The 22,772-nt window shown below is 45.5% G+C and overlaps 1 protein-coding gene across 7 annotated transcripts in view; it reads left to right on the top strand.

The window, feature by feature from the left end:
• LOC141161531 (translation factor Guf1, mitochondrial-like) overlaps window positions 1-22,772 on the top strand; it is a 78,838-nt gene that overhangs the window by 41,472 nt on the left and 14,594 nt on the right. For 5 of the 7 annotated variants that reach the window (XM_073646484.1, XM_073646493.1, XM_073646511.1 and 2 more), the window contains exons 6-9: window positions 3,549-3,613; window positions 4,556-4,693; window positions 7,964-8,103; window positions 11,599-11,720. In XM_073646484.1, the coding sequence (XP_073502585.1) occupies window positions 3,549-3,613; window positions 4,556-4,693; window position 7,964 (204 nt within the window). In that variant the 3' untranslated portion in view covers window positions 7,965-8,103; window positions 11,599-11,720. Of the gene's footprint in view, window positions 1-3,548; window positions 3,614-4,555; window positions 4,694-7,963; window positions 8,104-11,598; window positions 11,721-16,459; window positions 16,593-22,772 lie in introns of all 7 variants that reach the window. The other 2 variants (XM_073646463.1, XM_073646473.1) reach the window with 1 other exon arrangement.

Raw genomic sequence — 22,772 nt, 5'->3', positions numbered from 1 at the left:
CGTATACTCTCGGACAATCAAGTCTCAGTAGCATATATAAATCTTCAAAAGACTTAATGAGAGTAGCGGACAGACTTCTTCAGAATGCAGAGGATCATTGTCTCTCCCTTTCTGCTGCTCATCTAAGAGGGAAAGAAAACGTCACAGCAGATTTTCTCAGCCGTACTTCCATAAAAGAAGGAGAATGGTCCTTGAACCCTCAGATATTCTCCAGGATTGTGGCAATGTGGGGTCTTCCAACAGTGGACTTGTTTGCGACAAAATCCAATCGAAAAGTGACAACGTTTTGTTCCCTAAACCCCAGGGAAAGACCCCTGGCAGTGGACACCTTCATGGTTCCCTGGGAGTTCCCTTTGGCATATGTATTTCCTCCCATGATCCTGTTTCCATCAGTCATAAGGAAGATCAGGGCAGACAAAGCCAGAATAATCCTCATATGCCCCTTTTGGCCCAAGAGACCGTGGTTCCCTTGCCTCCGAAGAATGTCCATATCAGAACCCTGGGTTCTTCCGGAGATTCCGGACCTTCTCACTCAGGGTCCGGTTTCCCATCATCCAGCCTCAAATCTCCATTTAACGGCATGGAATTTGAAAGGGCGCTGTTAATCAGCCAAGGTTTCTCCACAAATGTAGTAAATACTCTCTTATGTAGCAGAAAACCTGTTACTACCCGCATCTACTCTAGGACTTGGAGGAAGTTTCTGTCTTTTTCGAAATTTAAACCAGAGGATGGGCCCCCTATTGGGAAAATACTAGAATTTCAGCAGCGGGGTTTAGAACGGGGCCTTACCACTAGTACATTGAAAGTACAAGTTTCGGCTTTGGGAGCTTTGTTTTCTTCCGATATAGCGGTTAATTATTGGGTAGCACGATTTATAAAAGCTTCTTTTAGGTGTAGACCTATTATTAAAACTAAATCCTCTCCCTGGGATTTAAATCTAGTCCTAAATGCCTTGACTAACCCTTCGAGCCCCTAGATTCAGCCTCCCATAAAATTCTTCTTCTTAAAACAGCCCTGTTAGTTGCTCGGACTTCAGCCAGAAGAGTAAGTGACATACAGGCTCTTTCTATATCCCCACCATTTACTCAAATTCTGGATGATAGAATTGTATTAAAACCTGACCCAGCCTTTCTTCCAAAGGTAGTCACTCGGTTCCATAGGACTCAGGAGATTAATCTTTCAACTTTTTGTTTTCCCCCTAAAAATCAGAAAGAGGAGAAACTACACACATTGGATGTTAGGAGGTGCGTACTTAAATACCTGGAGGTTTCACACAGTTTTAGGAAAGATAGTTCCCTATTCATATGCCATCAGGGAGCTAGGAAAGGTGGTAAAGCTTCAAAATCTACGATTGCGAGATGGATTAGAGAGGCCATCTCCCTCGCCTACTCCTCAGGGGATAAGGAAATACCAGAGGGGTTGAGAGCTCATTCCACCAGAGCAGTAGCAACCTCCTGGGCGGAGAAGACAGGGGTTTCCATGGAAGACATATGTAAGGCTGCCATCTGGTCTTCTCCCTCCACCTTCTATAGGCATTATAGATTGGATTTGGGTGTCTCTTCTGATCTCACCTTTGGGAGAAGGGTGCTTCAAGCTGTGGTCCCTCCCTAGTCTCCTTTCGTCTCTGTAATTCTCTTGTGGTGCTGTCATGGGAGTACCAATAAAGCCTTAGTTACTTACCGGTAACGGGATTTTTCGGAGCCCATGACAGCACCCTTATATTCCCTCACTACACTTGTGTTTTTTCGCACTCCCGTAGAGTTCATTTCCTTTTTTGCACCCTCGGGGGAAGTTATTTAAAGTAATTGGCTTAAAATGATTTTGTTTTGTTATTAACCTTGGCGGTCCTCTCATGCTCTGTTAACTAAACTGAGGCGAGAGAGAGGTGCCGCCCTTTTTAACCTGTAGGTTTCCTGTCCTTGATGGGCGGATCCTCTCTCTCGTGGTGCTGTCATGGGCTCCGAAAAATCCCGTTACCGGTAAGTAACTAAGGCTTTGTGATGCATCATTTTTGTGCAAAAAATGTGCAGCTTCCTATTTTACAGCACTCTTGAAACTTTTAGAAATTGGGCTTGGTAAGCCACACAGGTCTAAGAATGACGGGTGACGTTAAAAGTGGATAAAGATACACGGTGGCTCAGTGGTTAGCATTGTTGTTTTGCAGCACTGGGATCCTGGGTGCAAATCCCACCAAGGACGACATCTGCAACAAGTTTGTATGTTCTCCCTGTGTTTGTGTGGGTTTCCTCTGGGTTCTCCGGTTTCCTCCCACACTCCAAAGACATACTGATAGGAAATGTAGATTGTGAGTCCCAATGGGGACAGTGATGATAATGTCTGTAAAGCGCTGTGAAATTAATGGCGCTATATAAGTGAGTAAAATAAATAAAGATAGATGGAAGTGCTACATAAACATTTGTCAAACATCGTGCAACACTTTGATACATTTGGCACAAATAATGGTAACACAACCACAAGCAAAACTGACCTGAGAAAGTCCCTTTATGATACATTTTTCGGAAAGAATTTGAAAGATTTAAAGCGTTAGAAATGAACAAGATTATCCAATATCACAGAAAAAGGAAAAGTCTCCATATGTCTTTATGCCAGATGTCGGTCTGTGTCCATACCTAAAGAAGAGCTGTCAAAAGAATGGGAAAGGAATCTTTTAGTAAACATAAATATCCATAGGGGTTTTGAGTGTTAAAAAAATGATCTTATGAAAGATTTTGTGATCTGCGTTTACATGATTATAATAACAACATTAAAGCCCCATTCAGATGTACAGGTTTTATCCATGAGAAACTGAGCTGAACGATATATAGGTTTGTGGGAGAAGATTCAGTATAAATTGTAATTTATTCATTAGATTTTAGAGTCCTCAGTGGTTGATACCTTTAATGGCTAACTGAAAAGATGGTAACAAATTGCAAGCTTTCCAGACTACTCAGGCCTCTTCATAAGGCAGACCTGAGACCTGAGTAGTCTGGAAAGCTTGCAATTTGTTACCTTTTAATGGCTAAAGATGGTATCAACCACTGAGGACTCTCAAATCTAAATACTCTTCTATCTACTGGCTAACACGGTACAAAGATAGATATTTTTCCTGTATCTATTTATTCAGTGGAATCCTGCTGTTTGTACAGATGAGTCCAGTGGGCGGTCCTACTAGTGATTGACAGCTATCTTTGCCTGCATGGTCATACAGGGACCTGTCAATCACTTAGTAGGACCGCCCACTGGACTAGTGTACATACGGCAGGACTTTCACTGCATAAAATGCCAGTTTTGCTGACTCTCTTCCCACAGATATGTCTATCAGTCTGATCAACTTCTCTGCTCTACAACATCCCCCTACAGATCTTATACCATTTCAACATGACAGGTTCCTTTAATCACCTGCAGATCACATAAGTAGCCATGTTCTGTGTGGCTTACGGAGGGGCTTGATTGCTTGTCAGCTTCAATCAGGTTTCATTTCTTCAGATTCGATGTAGCCGAGTTCTAAACTGTCTTAAGAAATTAATTTCTCTGTTTATTTCTATTAGATGTTGGCGAAGCTTGGAACAAATGTGGAAAGTGTTCTTCAAGAAGTTGTCAGGAGGCTTCCACTGTGAGTACGGACTAATGCGGCTCTATCCATCTTCTCTTTATTAAAGGGAACCTGTCACCTTGGAAAATGCTATGTACCTGCAGGTATAGGGTTAATCTGCAGATAAATATTGTTGCAATGCTGCCCGGCCGCCTTATTGATAGTGTAGGTACCGGGAGAAAATTAACTTCTTTCCTCCCTGCAGCCGCCGGCCTTCACTCATCGTTGTGCACAGAGCGGCTAGAGTCTTGGATCACAGCACCGCTCACTATATCACGGGCGATGGCTGTAAACCTGGCCCGAATTTTGATTGACAGCTTGCTCTGCACAGATGCGCTGCAGAACCACTTAGAATCTGAGTGAAGGAGTAGTATGTTCACAGATCGAGAATAGGGCTCCTCCACGTGCGGATCTGCTCCACGTCCGATTACATATTTGTGGGAGAAACCCTAGTGGCTGCCTCATATTTCAGACATGGATCCTCTAGCACTATTTGTGAAACTGCGGCTCCCAGCATTTCTTGACGAGAGACTGTCAGCCTGCTGGGATCTGTAGTTTCACTACAGCAGGAGTGTCACAAGCTGCGGACCTCTGCTCACTCCAGCACTGGTCGGCATTTTCAGCACGTGAACGTACGCTATGCTTTCCGGAGACACAAGGGTGTAGATAACTTTATCAAACCCTTGACTGTAAGTTTGCTGAACCCTAAGTGGATTCTATTGTTCCCACAGTTTCAGTTTTGGACCAGTTAAGGGGGATTTAAAGGGTTCTGGCTACTGATTTTCCTTAAAGGGGATCAGTATCACGGTTTGTCTTTGTATATACTTGATAAAGACCTATAACAGGTCGAAACATTATGTGATGGCGGAATAAACTTTGTCTTTTGGAATTCATCACTCCGGACTGAACGCTGTTTACTTACTTTTATTCCCCTTAACAGGATGTCTTATTTTTGTGTTTTAGTCCCAAGATTGAAAAGGGCAGCCCTCTTAAAGCCCTGCTCTTTGACTCAACGTTTGATCACTACAGAGGCGTCGTAGCAGCATCGCACTGTGTGGAGGTGACGTGTGTAAAGGCAATAAATCGTGTCTGCCGACTCTGGTAAGTGCTATGAAGTCAATGAGGTTGGCATACTGACCCCAGAGGAAGTGCCAGCCGAAAACGAAGTTTTTTTTTTAAATAATTTTATTAGCCTTTCCCTCTGTCTTCACCAATCAGCCCTCTGTATTGATGATCAGATCAAAGATGTAGACAGGGATTGTCTCACGCTGCATCTCCTTCCTGATTGTATCACTGAGAAGACAGAAGCTGCCCCATCCCATTCTCCAAGAAATGCAGAACCCAATGCATCTGCTGTCCGTGATCCGCTTATTGTCAGAGGACATCATTAGGGACTGCATTTTCTCATTGCTTAAGAAATTGTTGGGGGATCCTGCTAATTGCTGAATAATAAAACTGCAGCACTGCTCCATTTAAAGCAGTGTTTCCCAAACTCCAGTCCTCATGGCCCCCAACAGGTCAGGTTTTCCCCCCAACAGGTCATGTTTTCAGGATTTCCTCAGTATTACACATGTGATGAAAGTATCATCAAGGAATCAGGAATTCTCTCACCTGTGCAATACTATGAAAATCCTGAAGACATGACCTGTGGGAGGCCGTGAGGACTGGAGTTTGGGAAACACTGACTTTAAAGGGACTGTCCGCACAGAATGACTGTTGAAACCAAGTACAAGCGCTCCGTGGATCACGGCGTGGGCCAATCATGTATATACACCTTCCCACCTGCTTGTTTTACCTCTGTCTCCTTCCTTCTCTGGTTCTATGAAGCCAGAGCTGTCAATCAAAGAAGAGAAGGGTGTGGATAGAGGGAAAACAAGCAGGTGGGAAGGTGAATATAAATGATTGGCCCCGCCATGAAGCACCGAGAGTTGGGACTTAGTTTGAACAGTCATTCTGTGCTGACAGTCCCTTTAGGTGGACGAGATCCAGATATAGTTCATTTCACCGCGTAAGGCTGTGTGCCCACTATGCGTTTTTTAAGCGTTTCCGCAGCGGCAATTCCGCCGCAGGAACGCTTAAACGCTTGGTAGAAGGTCTGCAGTGTTCCCCAATGATAATCCGCATGTGCTATGCACATGCTGCGGAAATTTCCGCTGCGGATTATCATTGCGGAAAAATCCGCAGCACTACCAATTATTTTGCATAAGCGCGGCGTTTTTGCCTCCATTGACTACCATTGAATCGTGTAATATCCGCTTGACTACATGTACACATGCGGATATTAAGCGATTCAATGTGCGGATGGTACCCGGGTCTGGAGAAGAGGAGACTCTCATCCAGACCCGGGTACCATAGTACCTGTTAAAAAACAAAGAAATTAAAATAAAACACAAACCTTATACTCACCTTCTGATGGCCCCCGGTCTCCTTAGTGATGCGTCCTGGCTCCCCGGCGGCTCGCGATGGTCTAAAAGGACCTTTCATGACGTCATTTAGTCATGTGACGGGTCGCATCGGATAAGGAGACCGGGGGCCATCGGAAGGTGAGTATAATGTTTTTTTTATTTTTTATCATTTTTGTTTTTTTTTAACTAACTTGGTCACACTATATAAAATCCATGCCGGTTGCATGGATTTATATAGTGTGACCAAGTTGTCAAGCACTTTTCCAAGTGATGCTAAAATCGCTTGGAAAGCGCTTGACAACCCGCATGCGAAATCGCATGTGCAAAACGCGTGACAAACGCTTGTCCCTGGCTGAAAAAAACGCATGTAAAATCCGCATGTGTTTATTCTGCCAGGGAGATGCAGAAACGTTCAGGAAAAATCCGGAGCATTTCTGCATCGTGGGCACATAGCCTTAGGGGGCCGCTGTGCAGGCAAAGACCGCATCCCCCTCTTTCTGAGAATCAGTGGGGCTTGAAGGGGTGCGGCTCCCCATCAGTTATATAGCCATGTCATATCATCAGTCATATGAGTGTTATGTGGCAATGGCATTGTCTTGACAGCCAAGGATCCTACTGAAGGCCTCCATGTCTTCCATGATTGTACAGCTATGAAGCCCATCCCATAACTGGGATTAATATGAGATTGGTAATTTTACTCTACACTGTAGCGGTGAAGCGATTGTATGTTTTCGGTGACCTGAGCCTGCAAAGTTAAATTCTCCCGTTACATCATTTTTGGCTTCACCACATCTGTTCGTGTTAAAACTAAAAAAAAATCTTATAGAAATCCAATCGAGTGGATGATGGAATGAAAAAGAAAAAAAAAGATGAAACGTCAGAATCTCTGGAGTTTATTTTGTTCACTTTGCCTCACCAAGAAAAGTAATAAAAAGAGATCAGAAAATATTTATAAAAACTACAGCTCTAACTGCAAAAAAAGCCCAGATACAACGAATCTACTGGATAAAAAAAGTTTTATAGCTTTTAGAAGGCAAGGATAAAAAAAAATTGTAAAAGTGAAGATTATCCCACATGCACTTTGTCACCCAAGGATCTGCATAAACTGCAGCCGGCCCATCTCAGCACCACTTCTTTTGTTTGTGCTTTTTCCTTATTGCTTTTTGTGCCTTTTTAAAAGGGTTTTTCCATCTTTTTTTAAAGTAATTTTTTCCGATATCCAAAGCATTTAAAATTGTGTACGACCCTGTGCAGGATATAATAGAGCGACATTTTAGCACACTAGGAATATTCTTTTAGTTCCACTAGATGGCGCTCTAATCCTGCATCCAGTAGTGATGCTCCTGTCCGTGCTGCTTTCTATGAATATACATGTGTGTTTGGTGCCCAGGAGAGTGCAGAGCTGAAAGGGGATTCTGTTATTAAAGCAAATAAAATGTCAATATTGTGTTATGGAAAGTTCTGCAAATTAAAATACAATTTTGTGTTTTTATTGCCATTCAATACAAATCTGTTGTGGCCGCATGATGGCTCTCAGCTTGTTACAGTGCGATTAGCAGAGCTCTCTGATGTGGTATTTAGGCTCTGGGAAGTTATAACATATGTGTTGATAGATCCAAATTAGTTTTAGATCCAAAATTCAGTGCTGACTAATCTCACAGCATTTCTGACTTAAATGACTGTAACTAGATGAAATACTATTTTTGCTGCTTGCTGCCACCACCAGGGGGAGCTGTTGACATGTGATTTACTTACAGCTAGTATTGGACCCAACCGCAGCAGTAGAAGTCTGTCTCCAGTGAGCGCCCTCTAGTGCCAGCTGTATATAGCTGTAGTGAACTCATGCAGTGCTGGGTCTCAGAGCCGTTGCTGCCTTCTTTTATGGTAGATTTGTACCTGATATTCAATGTAGAATTTGATGAATCTGCACTAATTGTGATGATATATTACTCTCATGGTTTCCAAGATATGCTGGGCAAGTAGGTTATCTAATCGCTGGGATGAAGGACGTACAGGAAGCACAAATAGGAGACACTCTGCATTTACTGAAGCAGCCAGTGGAGCCTCTGCCTGGCTTTAAGCCTGCGAAACCCATGGTGTTTGCAGGTGAGTTGAACCCTAATACAAATTAAATGGTCCCTGTACTTGATCTCATTCGATAGATAATGTGCAAAATCCCTTTATAAAGTTCAATTAAGTTGGAGTTACTTTTCAGGGGTTAGAGAACATAAAAGTGTCGGCCGCTAGGGTCTCCCTTCTGTCCAAGTGTAATTTGTCTCTAGCAGCAGAAACCCCCCTATATGGATTACCGGAAGTGGGGCTTGGCCTTTGTGTCTCTGCTCCTGCCTGTCAAACAGTATATGCAGGCATAACAGAGATGCAGCCTTTCAGTTAATTGTAGGCATCTCATTAAGCAATGGCGGAAGCAATGCATGCTGAGTAATGAGAGAAGAGATGTCCCAGGACCTTTAGTGCTGACAGAATGCTGATAAAGAGGAATCCTCCACTCCAAAAGAGTGGATGGCAAGTTACAGAGCATGTGTATTGGTACTGTTCCAGGGCATACTGTTTTATCTACAGTCCATTTAGAATCACAATTCTGTTCTGCATAATATTGTACATGGAACAGAGTATTATGCCAATGTAACTGCAACACACATTGAAGTCAAAGTCTAGTCAGAATTACACCTATAGCCCCCTCAGACTATGCAAAACACCAAATGAGCTTTAACAACTTCAGCTAAAGTGCTCAAAAGCTGTGTAACCGGGTCAGAAAGCTATTGTACAGTATACAGTATATATTTTATTAGCGTAATATTAAAACTTGTATTACAAGAGCACTTAGTTCAAGATTCAGCCTCCAGATGGCGTGACATCAGAGATTAGACACATCTGCAAGAGCGTCCTCAGCAATGAATATATAGTCAATCACAGGGACTAGACGTGTAATGTATCAGTACAACAGTATAACGAGTGTTGTGTAGAGATGAGCGAACCCGAACTGTAAAGTTTGGGGTTCATACCGGACACCTAGTGTCCAATGCTGAACTCCGAACACTGACAAGTCCGTTTTAAGAGAGAGAGACCCCCTAGCCCTTATTACGACCATTTTACAGCATCAAAGTTTGTGTCTCCATTGACTTCTATGGGGTTCGGGTTCAAGTTCTGGTACCCGAACCGAACTTTGGACTAAAGTTTGGTCGAAACCGAACATCCACGGGGTTCAATCATCCCTAGTGTAGTGTAAATTCTACATATTTTGCGCCTGAGTACCAGTAATGAGGAGAGCCTTACCCATTATGTGCCTGCCACTCTCCTAAACACACGTTTCACTTTTTTAGCTTCTTCAGAGGGACACAGAGTATACCAAACACTGCCCCCCAGGCACCAGATGTAACCCACTGTATCAATTCCTTTAAGGCTAAACTTACAGCTATAGAATAGATTGACCTTGACAATTCAAGTGCTTTCTCGTGGGAAGTATGTGCACCCCCCGATCATTTCAGTGGAGAGTGACCATTCCCAGCCACCTCTATTGAGAATCCATGACAGGCACAGTTGCTGTACCCTCGCCTGTCACACTTTAGTAATCCTACTAATTCCTTGTAACGGCCAGGAACGCCTCCACGATTGGATTAGGAACGGTGATCACAGAGTAGATAAATGCCAGAGAACCTTTATTCTTCAGCCGCATTTTTCATCCCATTAGACTCGGCCTATTTTACAGAAGCCGAGATAATTGAGGAGAGATGTAAGGAAGGAACCTCACGATCCTCCAGGACTAGTCAGCTCAGAGCCGTGACGTGTGGACAAGGTTTTTGCTACATTGTCGGGAATTTAGGGAGCGCTGCAGCAAGGGGGTTGGTAATGACACGGCACCGTGACACATAATGCATGGACTGTCTCCTCTCATTTGTTCTTTGAAGCTTGTTTTTCTCGTGAGTGATGATCGGCGCATGAGAAAAGCCCAAACAATTAACATCAAATGGGTTTTCTGCGATTTGTAAAAATATATAGCAGAGAGATGGGAATCTAGGAATGATTACATATGAAATAAAAAAAGAAAAGAAAAGACCTTCTCAAACTCTGCCCTTTCAGAATCGCGGCTCTCACGGTCCCTGCTCACTTTCTGCAGTGACCAAATCCAGTATATCATTCATGTGGACACTTGAAGTGTATCCGTCATTTTAATTTTTATTTCATAAATCAATAGTTTACATGAAAATAAGAAACTTTGTAATATATCTTATCAAAGAAATTTGCTTCTTTATTTGCTAAAATTGATCAGTCATCATCAAGTCTCAATTCTGAGATAAAATCTGTATTCAGTGAAGACACTTTCCCATTACGGAGATAGGAGATGGCAGCTGCTACTGATAAGGGGGAGGAGCTGTCTCTAGCTCCTCCCTCTTCCTGCCCACATAGCAGATGGCAGCTGCTACTGATACAATTCTATGTGGGCAGGAAGAGGGAGGAGCTAGAGACAGCTCCTCCCCCTTATCAGTAGCAGCTGCAATCTCCTATCTCAGTAATGGGAAAGTGTCTTCACTGAATACAGATTTTATCTCAGAATTTCATAGTTAATGATAAATTTTGGCAGAGAATGAAGAAAATGTCTTTGATAAGATATATTACAAAGTTGTTTAATTTCATGTGTACTATTGATTTATGAAAAAACAATTAAAACGAGGGTTACTCTTTAAGATAATCGGGTGCCTTAAAGGTCATGTGCTGGAGATGTCGGCTTCACTGCTGAGGTCAGTGCCTTAGTCACATGAATGATGTATGGAAAGCCTGCAGGAAGTAAGCGGAGACCAGTGCGGACTACCGGAGCAATAGTGATGGAGCCATGGGGGGGAACAAAAAGGTGAGAATAGGGATTTTGAATTGAACACTCCCTGCTGTTTCCTGAGTTTTTGGAAAACCATTTTAAGATATGTGCACACGGCGTCTTTTAGATTTCGGTACCGCCACTGAGATTTCCCAGACAAAGCCGCTTCAGGAAGACCACGACGGTGGATTCCTCAGGTGTCTTCTCCGGCGGCTTTGTAGCGGCTTTCATTTTATACTGGTAACTATAGAGAGAAGGCGGCTTCCTAGCGGAAGACTCTCAAAGAATGAGCCTGTTCCTTATTTTAACCACTTCAGTTTCCGAATCCTAAAGTGGTTATAAGACATAAGCCAGAAGATGTGCACAACAATGTTGCTTTGACATTGCTGTGCATTATGTTCATATTATGGGGCGCTTTATCTGGCAGATTCCAGGCTGAAAAAGCAGCCTGGAAGGAATCCACTTGAAAAAGACGCCATGTGCACACACCCTTGGGGTAAGTTCACACACAGTATTTTGATGTGGATTTTTTTATGTGCATTTATTGAGTGGCCATACCCACTCCCAGTTGAGTTCTGACCATTGTTCAAAAACTTGGCAAAGTGGTCCTAGATGGGCGAAAAAAACTACAAAATTTTAAGCAATTTTACGCTAGAAAAGCAGTCAAAAACTCAGTGTGATCATACCCTAAATGTGTTTTTTGGAGCAGAATCCACTTCAGAATATTGTGTGAACATACCCTAATAGTTTCTTTTAACTTTTTGTTCCAGGAATGTTTTCAGTTGACCAATCCGAATACAGCAATTTGAAGAGTGCGCTGGAAAAGCTGACCTTGAACGATTCAAGTGTCTGTTAGTCGGGACAGCAGTGCAGCTCTGGGTGCTGGCTGGAGGTGCGTCTTCTACTGCCATTATCTGAATTATTTTATATCACTATATATTTTGTTTCAGTCATTTCCTGTACTTATGATGAAAATATACCGTGCGGGCATTAATGTGTCCTACAGTGATCATAAGGGCACAGTTATCACCTACGGACCGATTAATTGAGCGTTAGATAGACATTTCAATAACTTTAATTTCTGAAAAGGGGTCATTTGTGCAAGTTTAATTATTGATTTAGTGTGTAAGGCTGAAAAAAAACGTCTTCAGCTCAGAAAATTCTTCTGTAACAATGATCAGGAGGAAAGCAAAAACACGTTACTAGGTAAAGTCCAATTTTTGGCAGAACAAACCACTGGCTCAACAATTCATCTTGGTAATGTGTTAACCACTTGTATATTACACTCACGAAAGGTATCTAGTCCCCTAGTGAATTCAGCATTGTCTCACGCAGAGAGTTGCACAGTCTCACGCTCTTACAGTAAAGAATCCTGGTCTTGGCCCTTTTGTTATAGATACGGTACTGAATATATTGCAGTATGTCAATCCTTAGCATTTCTTTTTAACTAATAATTTAATAATAACTAATAATTTCAAATAATTAATTTTACTACTCTTTCCTTGTATTGCAGTCCACCTATTCCATCTTTACTTTAATTTCCCACCTTGAACCTGCTAGACCTCGGCTTTGTCTTTCTTGCGCACTGGTGGCCAAATCTGTGCACAACGTTCCATATGGAGTCTGACTAGTGAAAATGTATTTTTCAGTGTTAAATCACATTTGTCACTTCTCGGCCCAAACCTCCAGCTTACCCAGATATGTTTGTGAGATATTATCCTGCAATTCCATAGCCAGGATTGTCACCGGTACAGTATTGTGTAGATCTGAATCCTCATATCCTCATCAATACACATGTACATGTACACATGAGCCTGCTGGACTTCCCATAGAGAAGTCAGAAATGGTTTATTACCACCTCTGCCTTCCTGATTGTTTCCTAAACAAGTGCTGTGCGTATGACGCGCCCCCTGGGCAATGGGGTACTCTGCAGCCAGACCTCTGGTTGCTGGGGGATATCACGGTGGCTGGCCCGGCCCGTGACCCAGGGCGGTCAGTGCAAAAAGGGGATATTTATAGGGGATTTGTCGTGACGCCACCTGTGGTGTCTGGTGATCACCAGCGCTGCGACAGTCCTCCGAGGCAGGTGTTAGGGCAGCTTGAGATGAAACGGCTCCCCACAGGTGGAGCAGGCCTCAGGGCAGCGTGGGGATGGTGTGAAGGGATGCAGGAGAGATGGGACCCAGCCGGATCAAAGGAAGAACAGACACACACACCAGGGCTAGTTTCAGTACCTTTACTGCAGATGGTAGTCAGGTATGGTTCGGGGTACTTGAAGGTGGTGTGCACTTCTGGACTTGCTCCCCAGTGAGCGGGTGTAAGGCCTCTTTTCTGTATCTTCCTGTCTCTCTCCCTGGAGCTTCTGACCTGCCTGGAACAGGGTCTAGCTCCCTTGATGTTTCTCTCACCCATCTTGCTTGGCTGCGAGGGCTTTCCCACTGGTTACCACGATTCCTGGATGCTGGGGCCGTCGTGGTACCTAGTCCTCTAAATATGCGATATTCACGGGTGGACTGAGGGATATGAAATCCTCCTCAGTATGCCGGATTCCCTACTGGGCATAGAGATCCCAATAGGCTCGGGCCCGGTGCCCGGTTGCATCAGAGGACGAACTCTGTGGTTCCTCTGTCCCTCATGGCTCTTCTCCTTGCCTTCTAGCCCACTCTAGGCTCTCACTGGCCAGACTAGCCCGCAGCTTGGGCCTAGCCTGGCTTTCAGCCACACAGACTTCAGCTTGTCTCGTGCTGCAGCATCATGTTACACTGCTTCCCACTGACTGACTTCCTGAACTCCACCCCCAGTATATATATACCTGACAGGGCTCCATCTAGTGGACTTGGGTGGAGGTGTCTTCATGTATTGAGGCCACTGGGGAGAATCCCATCTGTGTAACACCAAGGAGTTCTGTGACAGCCTGCAGCCGCAGGGCGTCACATTCCCCCCTAGTAAAAGTCAGTACTCCCGGACTGAAACAAATTTTTGTATAACAGGTAACACAAGGATAACATATTTTTAAACATTACAATTTTTCTTCCCTTTATGGGAGGCACGTAGCTTGAACTTTGCGATAACAGGTTTAATAAACATTATTTATGCTTTACTGTAGCAACCAGTTTTGATGAGATCCCTCCTCGGGTGTGTCCCTCTCATTCGGATAAGCTGGCTTGTGAGGGACCTGCTCCAAACCCCCAACGAAGGTCCTGGGCGGGCTGCAGGACTGGTGTAGGACCACTGGTTCGGCCACGCCAAGCAGGTTTTAGTGGTGGTGGTCTTGTGAAAACCACCAGGGGGCACCTCAGGAGGTGCAAACTATGTACAATGTGGGTCGTTCACAGTTCACGGACTCCAAGTTCAGGTTAACTTATACTTAACATGAGAGCTACCGGGGAACTAGTAGCTCAAGGGCGCCCCCTCATGGGATGCGCCTGGGGATGGGAGGTAGGTGACCCGTCCTGGTCATCCTCCCGTTCAGTCAGGGTATCCTGTTCCAACAGTTCCCTCACCCTCTGAACATTTAGGGCATGCTGTAGAGCCATGGGCACCATCCGTGCCACAACTCCTGCTGGTGCGGCGACTGCTCCTGCCTGAGCAGCGCCGGGCGCGAGTTGAGCATCAGGAGCGTTAACCGGTGCTCCGGCGGCTTGCTTTTCGTCGGCCATGGTTGCGCCCCCCTAGTGAACCGGAGCCTACCTTCTTCACTTTCTTTATCAGGTAGGCCGCAGCTCCGCGGGCGACTGTCTTCTTCCAGGACCTTGCGTCTCTTGCGTCTGACGTCAGAGCGTCCTCTGGGCTCCTTCCAGGACCTGACGCTTCCTGGTTCGACGTCAGGGGCGGGGCGTGTCCTGGGTTTCGCGCGCTTCCAGCGGTTACGCCTCTCTGATTTCCGCGGTTACGCCCCTCTTTTTCCCGCGCGGCGACAGGAAGATGGCGGACAATGGCGGGAAATCTCGGGAATGGCGGGAAAACTTCACCACAGTGAGTACTACAGTGTTTTAAGGCGCACAGTACCCGGTGGCAACGGGCACGGAATCCTGTTCGTGACGCCAAAGCTGACGCGCCCCCTGGGCCGTGGGGTACTCGGCAGCCAGGCCTCTGGTTGCTGGGGGATATCACTGTGGCTGGCCCGGCCAGTGACCCAGGGCGGTCAGTGCAAAAAGGGGATATTTATAGGGGATTTGTCGTGACGCCACCTTTGGTGTCTGGTGAGGATCACCAGCGCTGCGACAGTCCTCCGAGGCAGGTGTTAAGGCAGCTTGAGATGGAACGGCTCCCCACAGGTGGAGCAGGCCTCAGGGCAGCATGGGGATGGTGTGAAGGGATTCAGGAGAAATGGGACCCAGCCGGGTCAAAGGGAGAACAGACACACACACCGGGGCTAGTTTCAGTACCTTTACTGCAGATGGTAGTCGGGTACGGTCCGGGGCACTTGGAGGTGGTGTGCACTTCTGGTCTTGCTACCCAGTGAGCGGGTGTAAGGCCTCCTTCCTGTATCATCCTGTCTCTCTCCCTGGAGCTTCTGACCTGCCTGGGACAGGGTCTAGCTCCCTTGATGTTTCTCTCACCCGTCTTGCTTGGCTGCCAGGGCTTTCCCACTGGTTACCACGATCCCTGGACGCTGGGGCCGTCGTGGTACCTAGTCCTCTAAATATGCGATATTCACGGGTGGACTGAGGGATATGAAATCCTCCTCAGTATGCCGGATTCCCTACTGGGCATAGAGATGCCAATAGGCTCGGGCCCGGTGCCCGGCTTGCATCAGGGGACGAACTCTCTGTGGTTCCTCTGTCCCTCATGGCTCTTCTCTTCTCCTTGCCTTCTAGCCCAGTCTAGGCTCTCACTGGCCAGACTAGCCCGCAGCTTGGGCCTAGCCTGGCTTTCAGCCACACAGACTTCAGCTTGTCTCGTGCTGCAGCATCATGTTACACTGCTTCCCACTGACTGACTTCCTGAACTCCAGCCCCCAGTATATATATACTTGACAGGGCTCCATCTAGTGGACTTGGGTGGAGGTGTCTGCATGTATTAAGGCCACTGGGGAGAATCCCATCTGTGCAACACCAAGGAGTTCTGTGACAGCCTGCAGCCGCAGGGCGTGACACGTATAGTTTAGGAAGCAATGACGGTGATCAGGCGAGTACCAGTTGCTGGCAGTATGCGTTGCTGGGTTAGCCCCAGATTGACTCAGCAGTTTGCAGGAAGTTGAATTTTGTCATGTTTTGTTATTACTGAATTCCCCTGTAACTGGGCCTGGCATATAAGCCCCAGTTACAGGGGAATTCAGTAATGACAAAATGGAGGCAAACGTTATTTGGATGACTGAACCAGAGACATTTTTAGAGATCTTAAAATCCCATGTACGAAAAAAAAAAATATGCCTGGTGATGATCAGAAATGATCTGGTCTTGAACTGGTTTGTAGTTCAGTCTACGACCTGCCTTGTGTATAGTAGGCAGTGCAAATAGCGTGGTGTTTCTCTATTATGATGGACACCGCGTTACTGGTGTTTTCCAGACCAATTTCTATTAGAGTGGTGGATCCCTATCGAGCACTGAGTAGTTTCCCATTTTATTAACACTTTCGGTATATTTGCCTCTCTATATAAATTATAACTAACGTTCATGTCCTGCACAGGTTGGGCTTCCTGGGGCTTTTATACATGGAGGTGTTTAACCAGAGACTGGAGCAGGAATATAATGCATCTGTCACAATGACGTCCCCTACAGTCCCATACAAGGCTGTGCTGTCCTCTCCAAAGCTTATTAAGGTACTTTCTGTCTATGGCTTCCATGATGCAGTAATGCCTTATACGTGGATCTGTTGGATCATAGGCTGCGAAACGTAACCACTCTGCGCTGTATTGTGGGCCACTCTGATTTGTTGTGCCATACCCCAAAACTAAATATCAGGGTGTTTCATTACTTCTGGGGGAAACCAAATCAGTAAAATTGGACTTTGATGTTGAGATGTTGACATTTTTTTTTCAATATTTGCAGTTAAAGCGGTTTTCTGCTACTGTAACATTAATGACCTAATGCCAGCACTGGTCATCAATGTCAGATCGGTGGAAGTCCCAACAACTGGCATCACCAACAATCTGCTGTGTGCAGCGGTTGCCAGATGGTGTTCGGAGCGCCTGTGAACGCTTTAATCGGACACTGATCCATTGCTCTGCACGTTGGAGGAAGATCGGAAGGTACTATGGCCTGAGTTTGTGGCCGAGCTGGTGTGGGTCTACAACAACTGAGTGAATAGTACGACGGGGCTCACTCCTTATACCTTGCTCTTCGGGCGAAAGGGGCGAGAGATCACTGAGTTAGAGCTGGACCCCGAGGAGGACTACCCACGGACGGGGATGTCTTCCTGGGTCCGGGAACATCGGCATCGACTGCAGACCCTCCGACGGTTGGTACAACAAAAGTTTCAGGAACTCAAACATCATGAGACATTGCCTCTTCGAGGGACAGCTCTGAGGCCCGGGAAGCGGGTGTTGGTTCGGGACTGGCGGCCCCGGGGCAAATTGAGTAAGCGGTGGGAACGGACCCCGCACCGAGTGAAGCGCAGGATTGGCGCTAAAGGACCGGTGTATGAAGTTCAACCCGAGGGGACTGAAGGAGCCCCTACCAGAGTCGTTCATCGTAGTATGCTGCGGCCCTGTCTGTCTAAAGATGACAAGGATGAAGAAGAATCACCTGCTTCTAGAGAGGGTCCTGTCACAGTTGCCCCAAGCCACGATGTGGACGAAGAAGAATTGTTGATTCTACCTCCGAGCCCCAGCACTCGATTACCTGCAGTCCCCAGTGCAGGTGGCGAGGGAACAACATCGGTTGAAGCCACCCGGCAGGCGGAGATTGGGAATCCGAGTGACCCTGCACCCCCCCATCGGTCAAACTGAGTTACGCCAATCAGAACGGACAACAGCAGGAGTGCCTCCTCAACGTTACGAACAAGATCAATTTATATGGCACCGTATCGTCCAGGAAGTCTAAGAGTGTGAACATTTGATGAAGGAACTCTCGCCCCTGGAATGGCGAGTTAAAGGAGAGCGGGAATGTAAGGGGGAAGACCGGGGTGTAAGTGCTTTCAGAGCAAGGGATCTGGAACTGCCGGGGCCGTACCTCCTGTTGCAGGGGGGAGACAGACTGCGAGCACAGGAGTCATGTGACTGGGAAGTTGGGCGTGTGTCCAGAGACAGAGCTGGGAAGTCAGGTGACCGAGGGACTCCTGGTGTGACTGGAGAGAGGAAGAGACGAGGACTTTTTGCGCGGGAAAGCGGAGCTGAGTCCTGCGCAGCAAAACAGTGTGAGAGGGTCCAGGCTCCAGGCTCGAGTACTGGGAGCAGGAGTCGGGTGCAGTGGACCGGAGGAGTCAAGCCCGACTATAGAGACAAGAGACGCAGGGTCTGTGGAGCCGAGGCACGTGAGGTGCCGTATTATGGACTAGGGGTTCAGCGGGTAAAACCGGAGACCGCCCGCTGCCGCCAGAAGACGGAGCATTGTTTCGGCGGGGAAACAGGAAGAAATCATCGCCTGCATCCGCTGGCGACTGCCTTGTGAGGAGCCAGAGTCAGCTAAGTGTATAAACTGACGTTTACAACTGGTTCAGCTCTGCTACATCTTGTCAGACTGTGAACTGTTAGTTATAGACTTTCACCTGCTATTTTCCTTGTTTTCCCCCCCATGTTTTCCTTGTTGCTCCCTGCGTGGGGATTTACCCTGTTATTATAAACTTCCCCTGTTTATTAACCCCGTATTGGCTGCTCTGTGTTTCTGTGTCACTGCATCTAAAGTACCCGTGTTACACTGGTGTAGACGGCAGGTACGGTCCAGGGTAGTTGATAGGAAGTGCACTTCTGGACTCTCCCCAGTGAGCGGGTATAAGGCCTCCTGATCAGTTTCTTCCTTTCTCTAAAGCTTCTGGCCAGCCTGGAACTAGGCCTAGCTTTTGTGCTGCTTCCTCTCTCACCTGTCCGCTTGTAGTAGAACTTTTCTTTGGCTACCACTATCCCTGGATGCTGGGGCCTTCGTGGTTCCTAGTTCTGTAAAATAATGGTAGCTTCAGGTTGACCAGGGATCTGGAATCCTCCTGGTATGCCGGTTGTCCCTACTGGGTGTAGAGGACCCTGTAGGCGTGGACCCGGTGTCCGGCTTGTGACCTGGGGTGAGCTACAGATGCTGCTCTGCCCCCTTAACTCCTCTCTCCCCTCTCCTTGCCTTGGCCACACTCGGGGCCCTCAACACAGCAGCAGACGTGCTGCTCCTTCACTGATCTAAAGTGTCAGCACACTCTGCCTACCTAACTCCACCCTCCAGTATATATATCTCTAACAGGGCTCCCTCTGGTGGTATGAGGTGGAAGGGTGGAGGTGTCTGTTATGTAGTGAGGGCCTTTGGTGGAGAAGTCCGTCCATGCACCCTTTTGGGTCCTGTGGTACCTGTAATAGCAGGGTGCCACACCTGCACCTGTCCACAGCCTGTGTGTATTGCTGGTTAGCCCCATTTACCCAAATAGGGATAAGCTGCACTACCAGACTTGACCTGTTTACTTGCTTGGCGCTGTTTCTTGAAGAATGCTGTCCCCCACTATAATCTAGTACAACAGGCACATGGATCACAAGGCAGCATGATGAAACACAAAGGAAGGAAATATCCAGCATCAATGGTCCCATAATATACTTGCTTGGCTTTATTAACCCCTTTCTGACATTAGTGGTAATAGTACGTCATGGTGCCATGGGCCTATTGGGCCAATGACGTACTATTACTTCAAATGGTGATCGCGCCAGCACACACAAGCGGTGCAGGGCGATCGCCGCCGGGTGTCAGCTGATTGTAATAGCTGACACCTGGTACTATGTGTCGGGAGCGGTCCCGCACCACTCCCTGCACATTAACCCCAGAAATGTTGCAATCGAAGTCGATCGCAGCATTGCGGGGGCAAGGGAAGGTACTGTAAGTGTCGATACTCACCTCCTCACCGGCACCCCGCGGTGTCTGCAGCGGCTGCCGGATGTTGTCATGATGACCCGATGTGCAGTGCACGATCTAAGTAACTTCTCCCTCTGCAGCTGTGACAGCCTGTATAGCATAGGGAGCTGCTGCATTCCTGTGCTATACAGGCGATCTGAATGTAAAAAGTAAACGTCCCATAGTGGGACAATGTGAAAAAATTTACAAAAATCGATAAATGTTGTGGGTAGCCTAAAAACCTTTTTACAATAAATACCCATTAAAAAATAACCTTTAATATTGGCGTTAAAAACTATTAAGAGTCTAACAACAAATACCTAGTAACAAGAAAAATACCTAAAATATAGGCATGTGATCCGAACCTGTATATATAAATCACCCCAATCTATTATTTACTCTGTGAGGGTGTCTTGAAAATCCATTAATACAACCCAGGAATACCGAATAACAGAAGATTGGACGTATCCAGATAGGATCACCATAGCATAATACATAAAGGGAATAGTACACTTTTGTCCACAAAGCATAGAAAAAGACACTCTATAATAACAATGGGGCACCATAGATCCCCTACTTAAGTTGATACATCCACCTCACTCAGAGGAATTAATAATCCTAATTGGTATTTTAAAGGATATATCTCCAGGACACAGCATATAGGGCCTCACAGGCCTCCTCAATTAGGGGGCCTGACAATAAAGTGCATTGCAAATTCCCTTATAGCAGCATTTTATCAGGGATAATTAACCCCCTGCAGTAATATTCCCCAGAGGAATACCTATGTAGCCTTCACAATGTAAAAAGACTATGTGAAAAAAGTAAGAAAAGTGTGAGAAAGTGAAAAAAAAATGAAAAAAAATTGTAAAAATATAAAAAAAAACTAAACAAAAAACAATGCCTTATCATCATACCGCCAAACAAACAATGCAATAAAACGCGATCAAAAAGACTAATGCAAATAAAAATGGTACCGCTGAAAACGTCATCTTGTCCCGCAAAAAACAAGCCGCCATACCGCTCCATCAGCCGAAAAATAAAAAAGTTATAGCTCTCAGAATAAAGCGATACAAAAAAAATATTTTTTTCTAGGTAGTTTTTATTGTGTAGAAGTGCCAAAACATAAAAAAAAGTTATAAATGTGGTACCTCTGTAAATGTACTGACCCAAAGAATAATACTGCTTTATCAATTTTACCACACGCAGAACGGCATTAAAAAAAAAAAAAAAAACAACAATTCCGGAATTGTTGGTTTTTGTTTATTCTGCCTCCCAAAAATCGGAATAGAAAGCGGTCAAAAAATGTCAAGTGCCTGAAAATGGTACCAATAAAAATGTCAACTTGTCCCGCAAAAAACAAGCCATCACATGACTGTCGGCCGAAATATGGAAAAATTATAGCTCTCAAAATATAGCGATTAAAAAACTAGTCTTTGTTAAAAAAAAAAAAAAAAAAGCGTCTTTTAGTGTGTGACAGCTGCCAATCATAAAAAAACAATATGAATCTGATATCGCTGTAATCGCACCGACCCGAAGAATAAAGTCGTCTAATCAATTAAACTGCAGGAGGAACGGCGTAAAAAATAAACTCTAGGGTTGAGCTAAAGTTAGGGTAGGGTTAGGGTTGAGTTATTGTTGGGCTATGGTTAGGATTGGGTTAGCGTTAGGGTTGGGCTAGGGTTAGGGTTGGGCTAGGGTTAGGGTTGGGCTAGGGTTAGGGTTGGGCTAGGGTTAGGGTTGGGCTAGGGTTAGGGTTGGGCTAGGGTTAGGGTTGGGCTAGGGTTGGGATTGTGCTAGGGTTAGGGTTAGAGTTGTACTAGGGTTGGGGTTGTATTAGGGTTGGGGTTCAGATTTTTTCAAAAGTAAAGAAAAAAAAATGACGACGATATGGCGACTAGTGTTGAGCACAAGTGCTTGCTACTTGAGTTTGCATCGGGTGCTCGAGTCTCCACCCCATATGTTTTGCGGTTGTTATACAGCCAAAAAAACCTTGCGGGGATTGTCTGCCATGCAAGAGCGATCCCCGCATGTTTTTTTTTTTTGGGTGTCTAAAAACCGTGAAAAATGCGAAGCGGGGACTCGAGCATGTCACGAGCACCCGTGATACTTGGTGCATACCTGAGTACCCAATGCAAACTCCAGTATCGAGCACTTCACTTGCGCTCAAGACTAATGACAACTTATTCAATATGATGACCTAATGTTATTAAATTCTGTTTCGTCCCTCTGGGTTCAAAATGTTCACTATATTAGGCGACGCAACATGGCGTCCGCTAATTATTCAAGCAAATATTACATTCAAAAAGTCAAATGGCGCTCCTTCCCTTCCGAGCCCTGCCGTGCGCCCAAATAGTGGTTTTCCCTCACATATGGAGTACCGGTGTGCTCAGGGGAAATTGCACAACAAATTTTGGGGTCCATTTTTTCCTGATACCCTTGTGAAAATAAAAAAAATTGGGGTCTAAAGTAACATTTTTGTGATAAAAGTTAAATGTTCATTTTTTTCTTCCACATTCCAAAAATTCCTGTGAAGCACCTGAAGGGTTAATAAAGTTCTTGAATGTGGTTTTGAGCACCTTCAGGGGTGCAGTTTTTAGAATGGTGTCACTTTTGGGTATTTTCTGTCATAAAGGCCCCTCAAAGTCACTTCAAATGTGATGTGGTCCCTAAAAAATGGTTTTGTAAATTTTGTTGGAAAAATAAGAAATTGCTGGTCAACTTTTAACCCTTATAGCTCCATAACAAAAAAAAAATTTGGTTCCAAAATTGTGCTGATGTAAAGTAGACATGTGGGAAATGTTATTTATTAAATATTTTGTGTGACATATCTCTCTGATTTAAGGGCATAAAAATTAAAATTTTGAAAATTGCGAAATTTTCAAAATTATCTCTAAGGGGTAACGTTTCTCCTTATGGAGAGTGACACACCAGCTCTGGCATGTCAAGGTAAGGAGGCCTATTCGCCGTGCAAGGCTCCTCTG

This window comes from Phyllobates terribilis, unplaced genomic scaffold (assembly GCF_046119375.1).
Source record: "Phyllobates terribilis strain yellow unplaced genomic scaffold, ASM4611937v1 Scaffold_1__5_contigs__length_1240528914, whole genome shotgun sequence".
In the NCBI taxonomy this organism is placed as follows: Eukaryota; Metazoa; Chordata; class Amphibia; order Anura; family Dendrobatidae; genus Phyllobates; species Phyllobates terribilis.
Note: the sequence above shows the minus strand (reverse complement) of the source record. Positions and strands in the feature narration are given on the sequence as shown.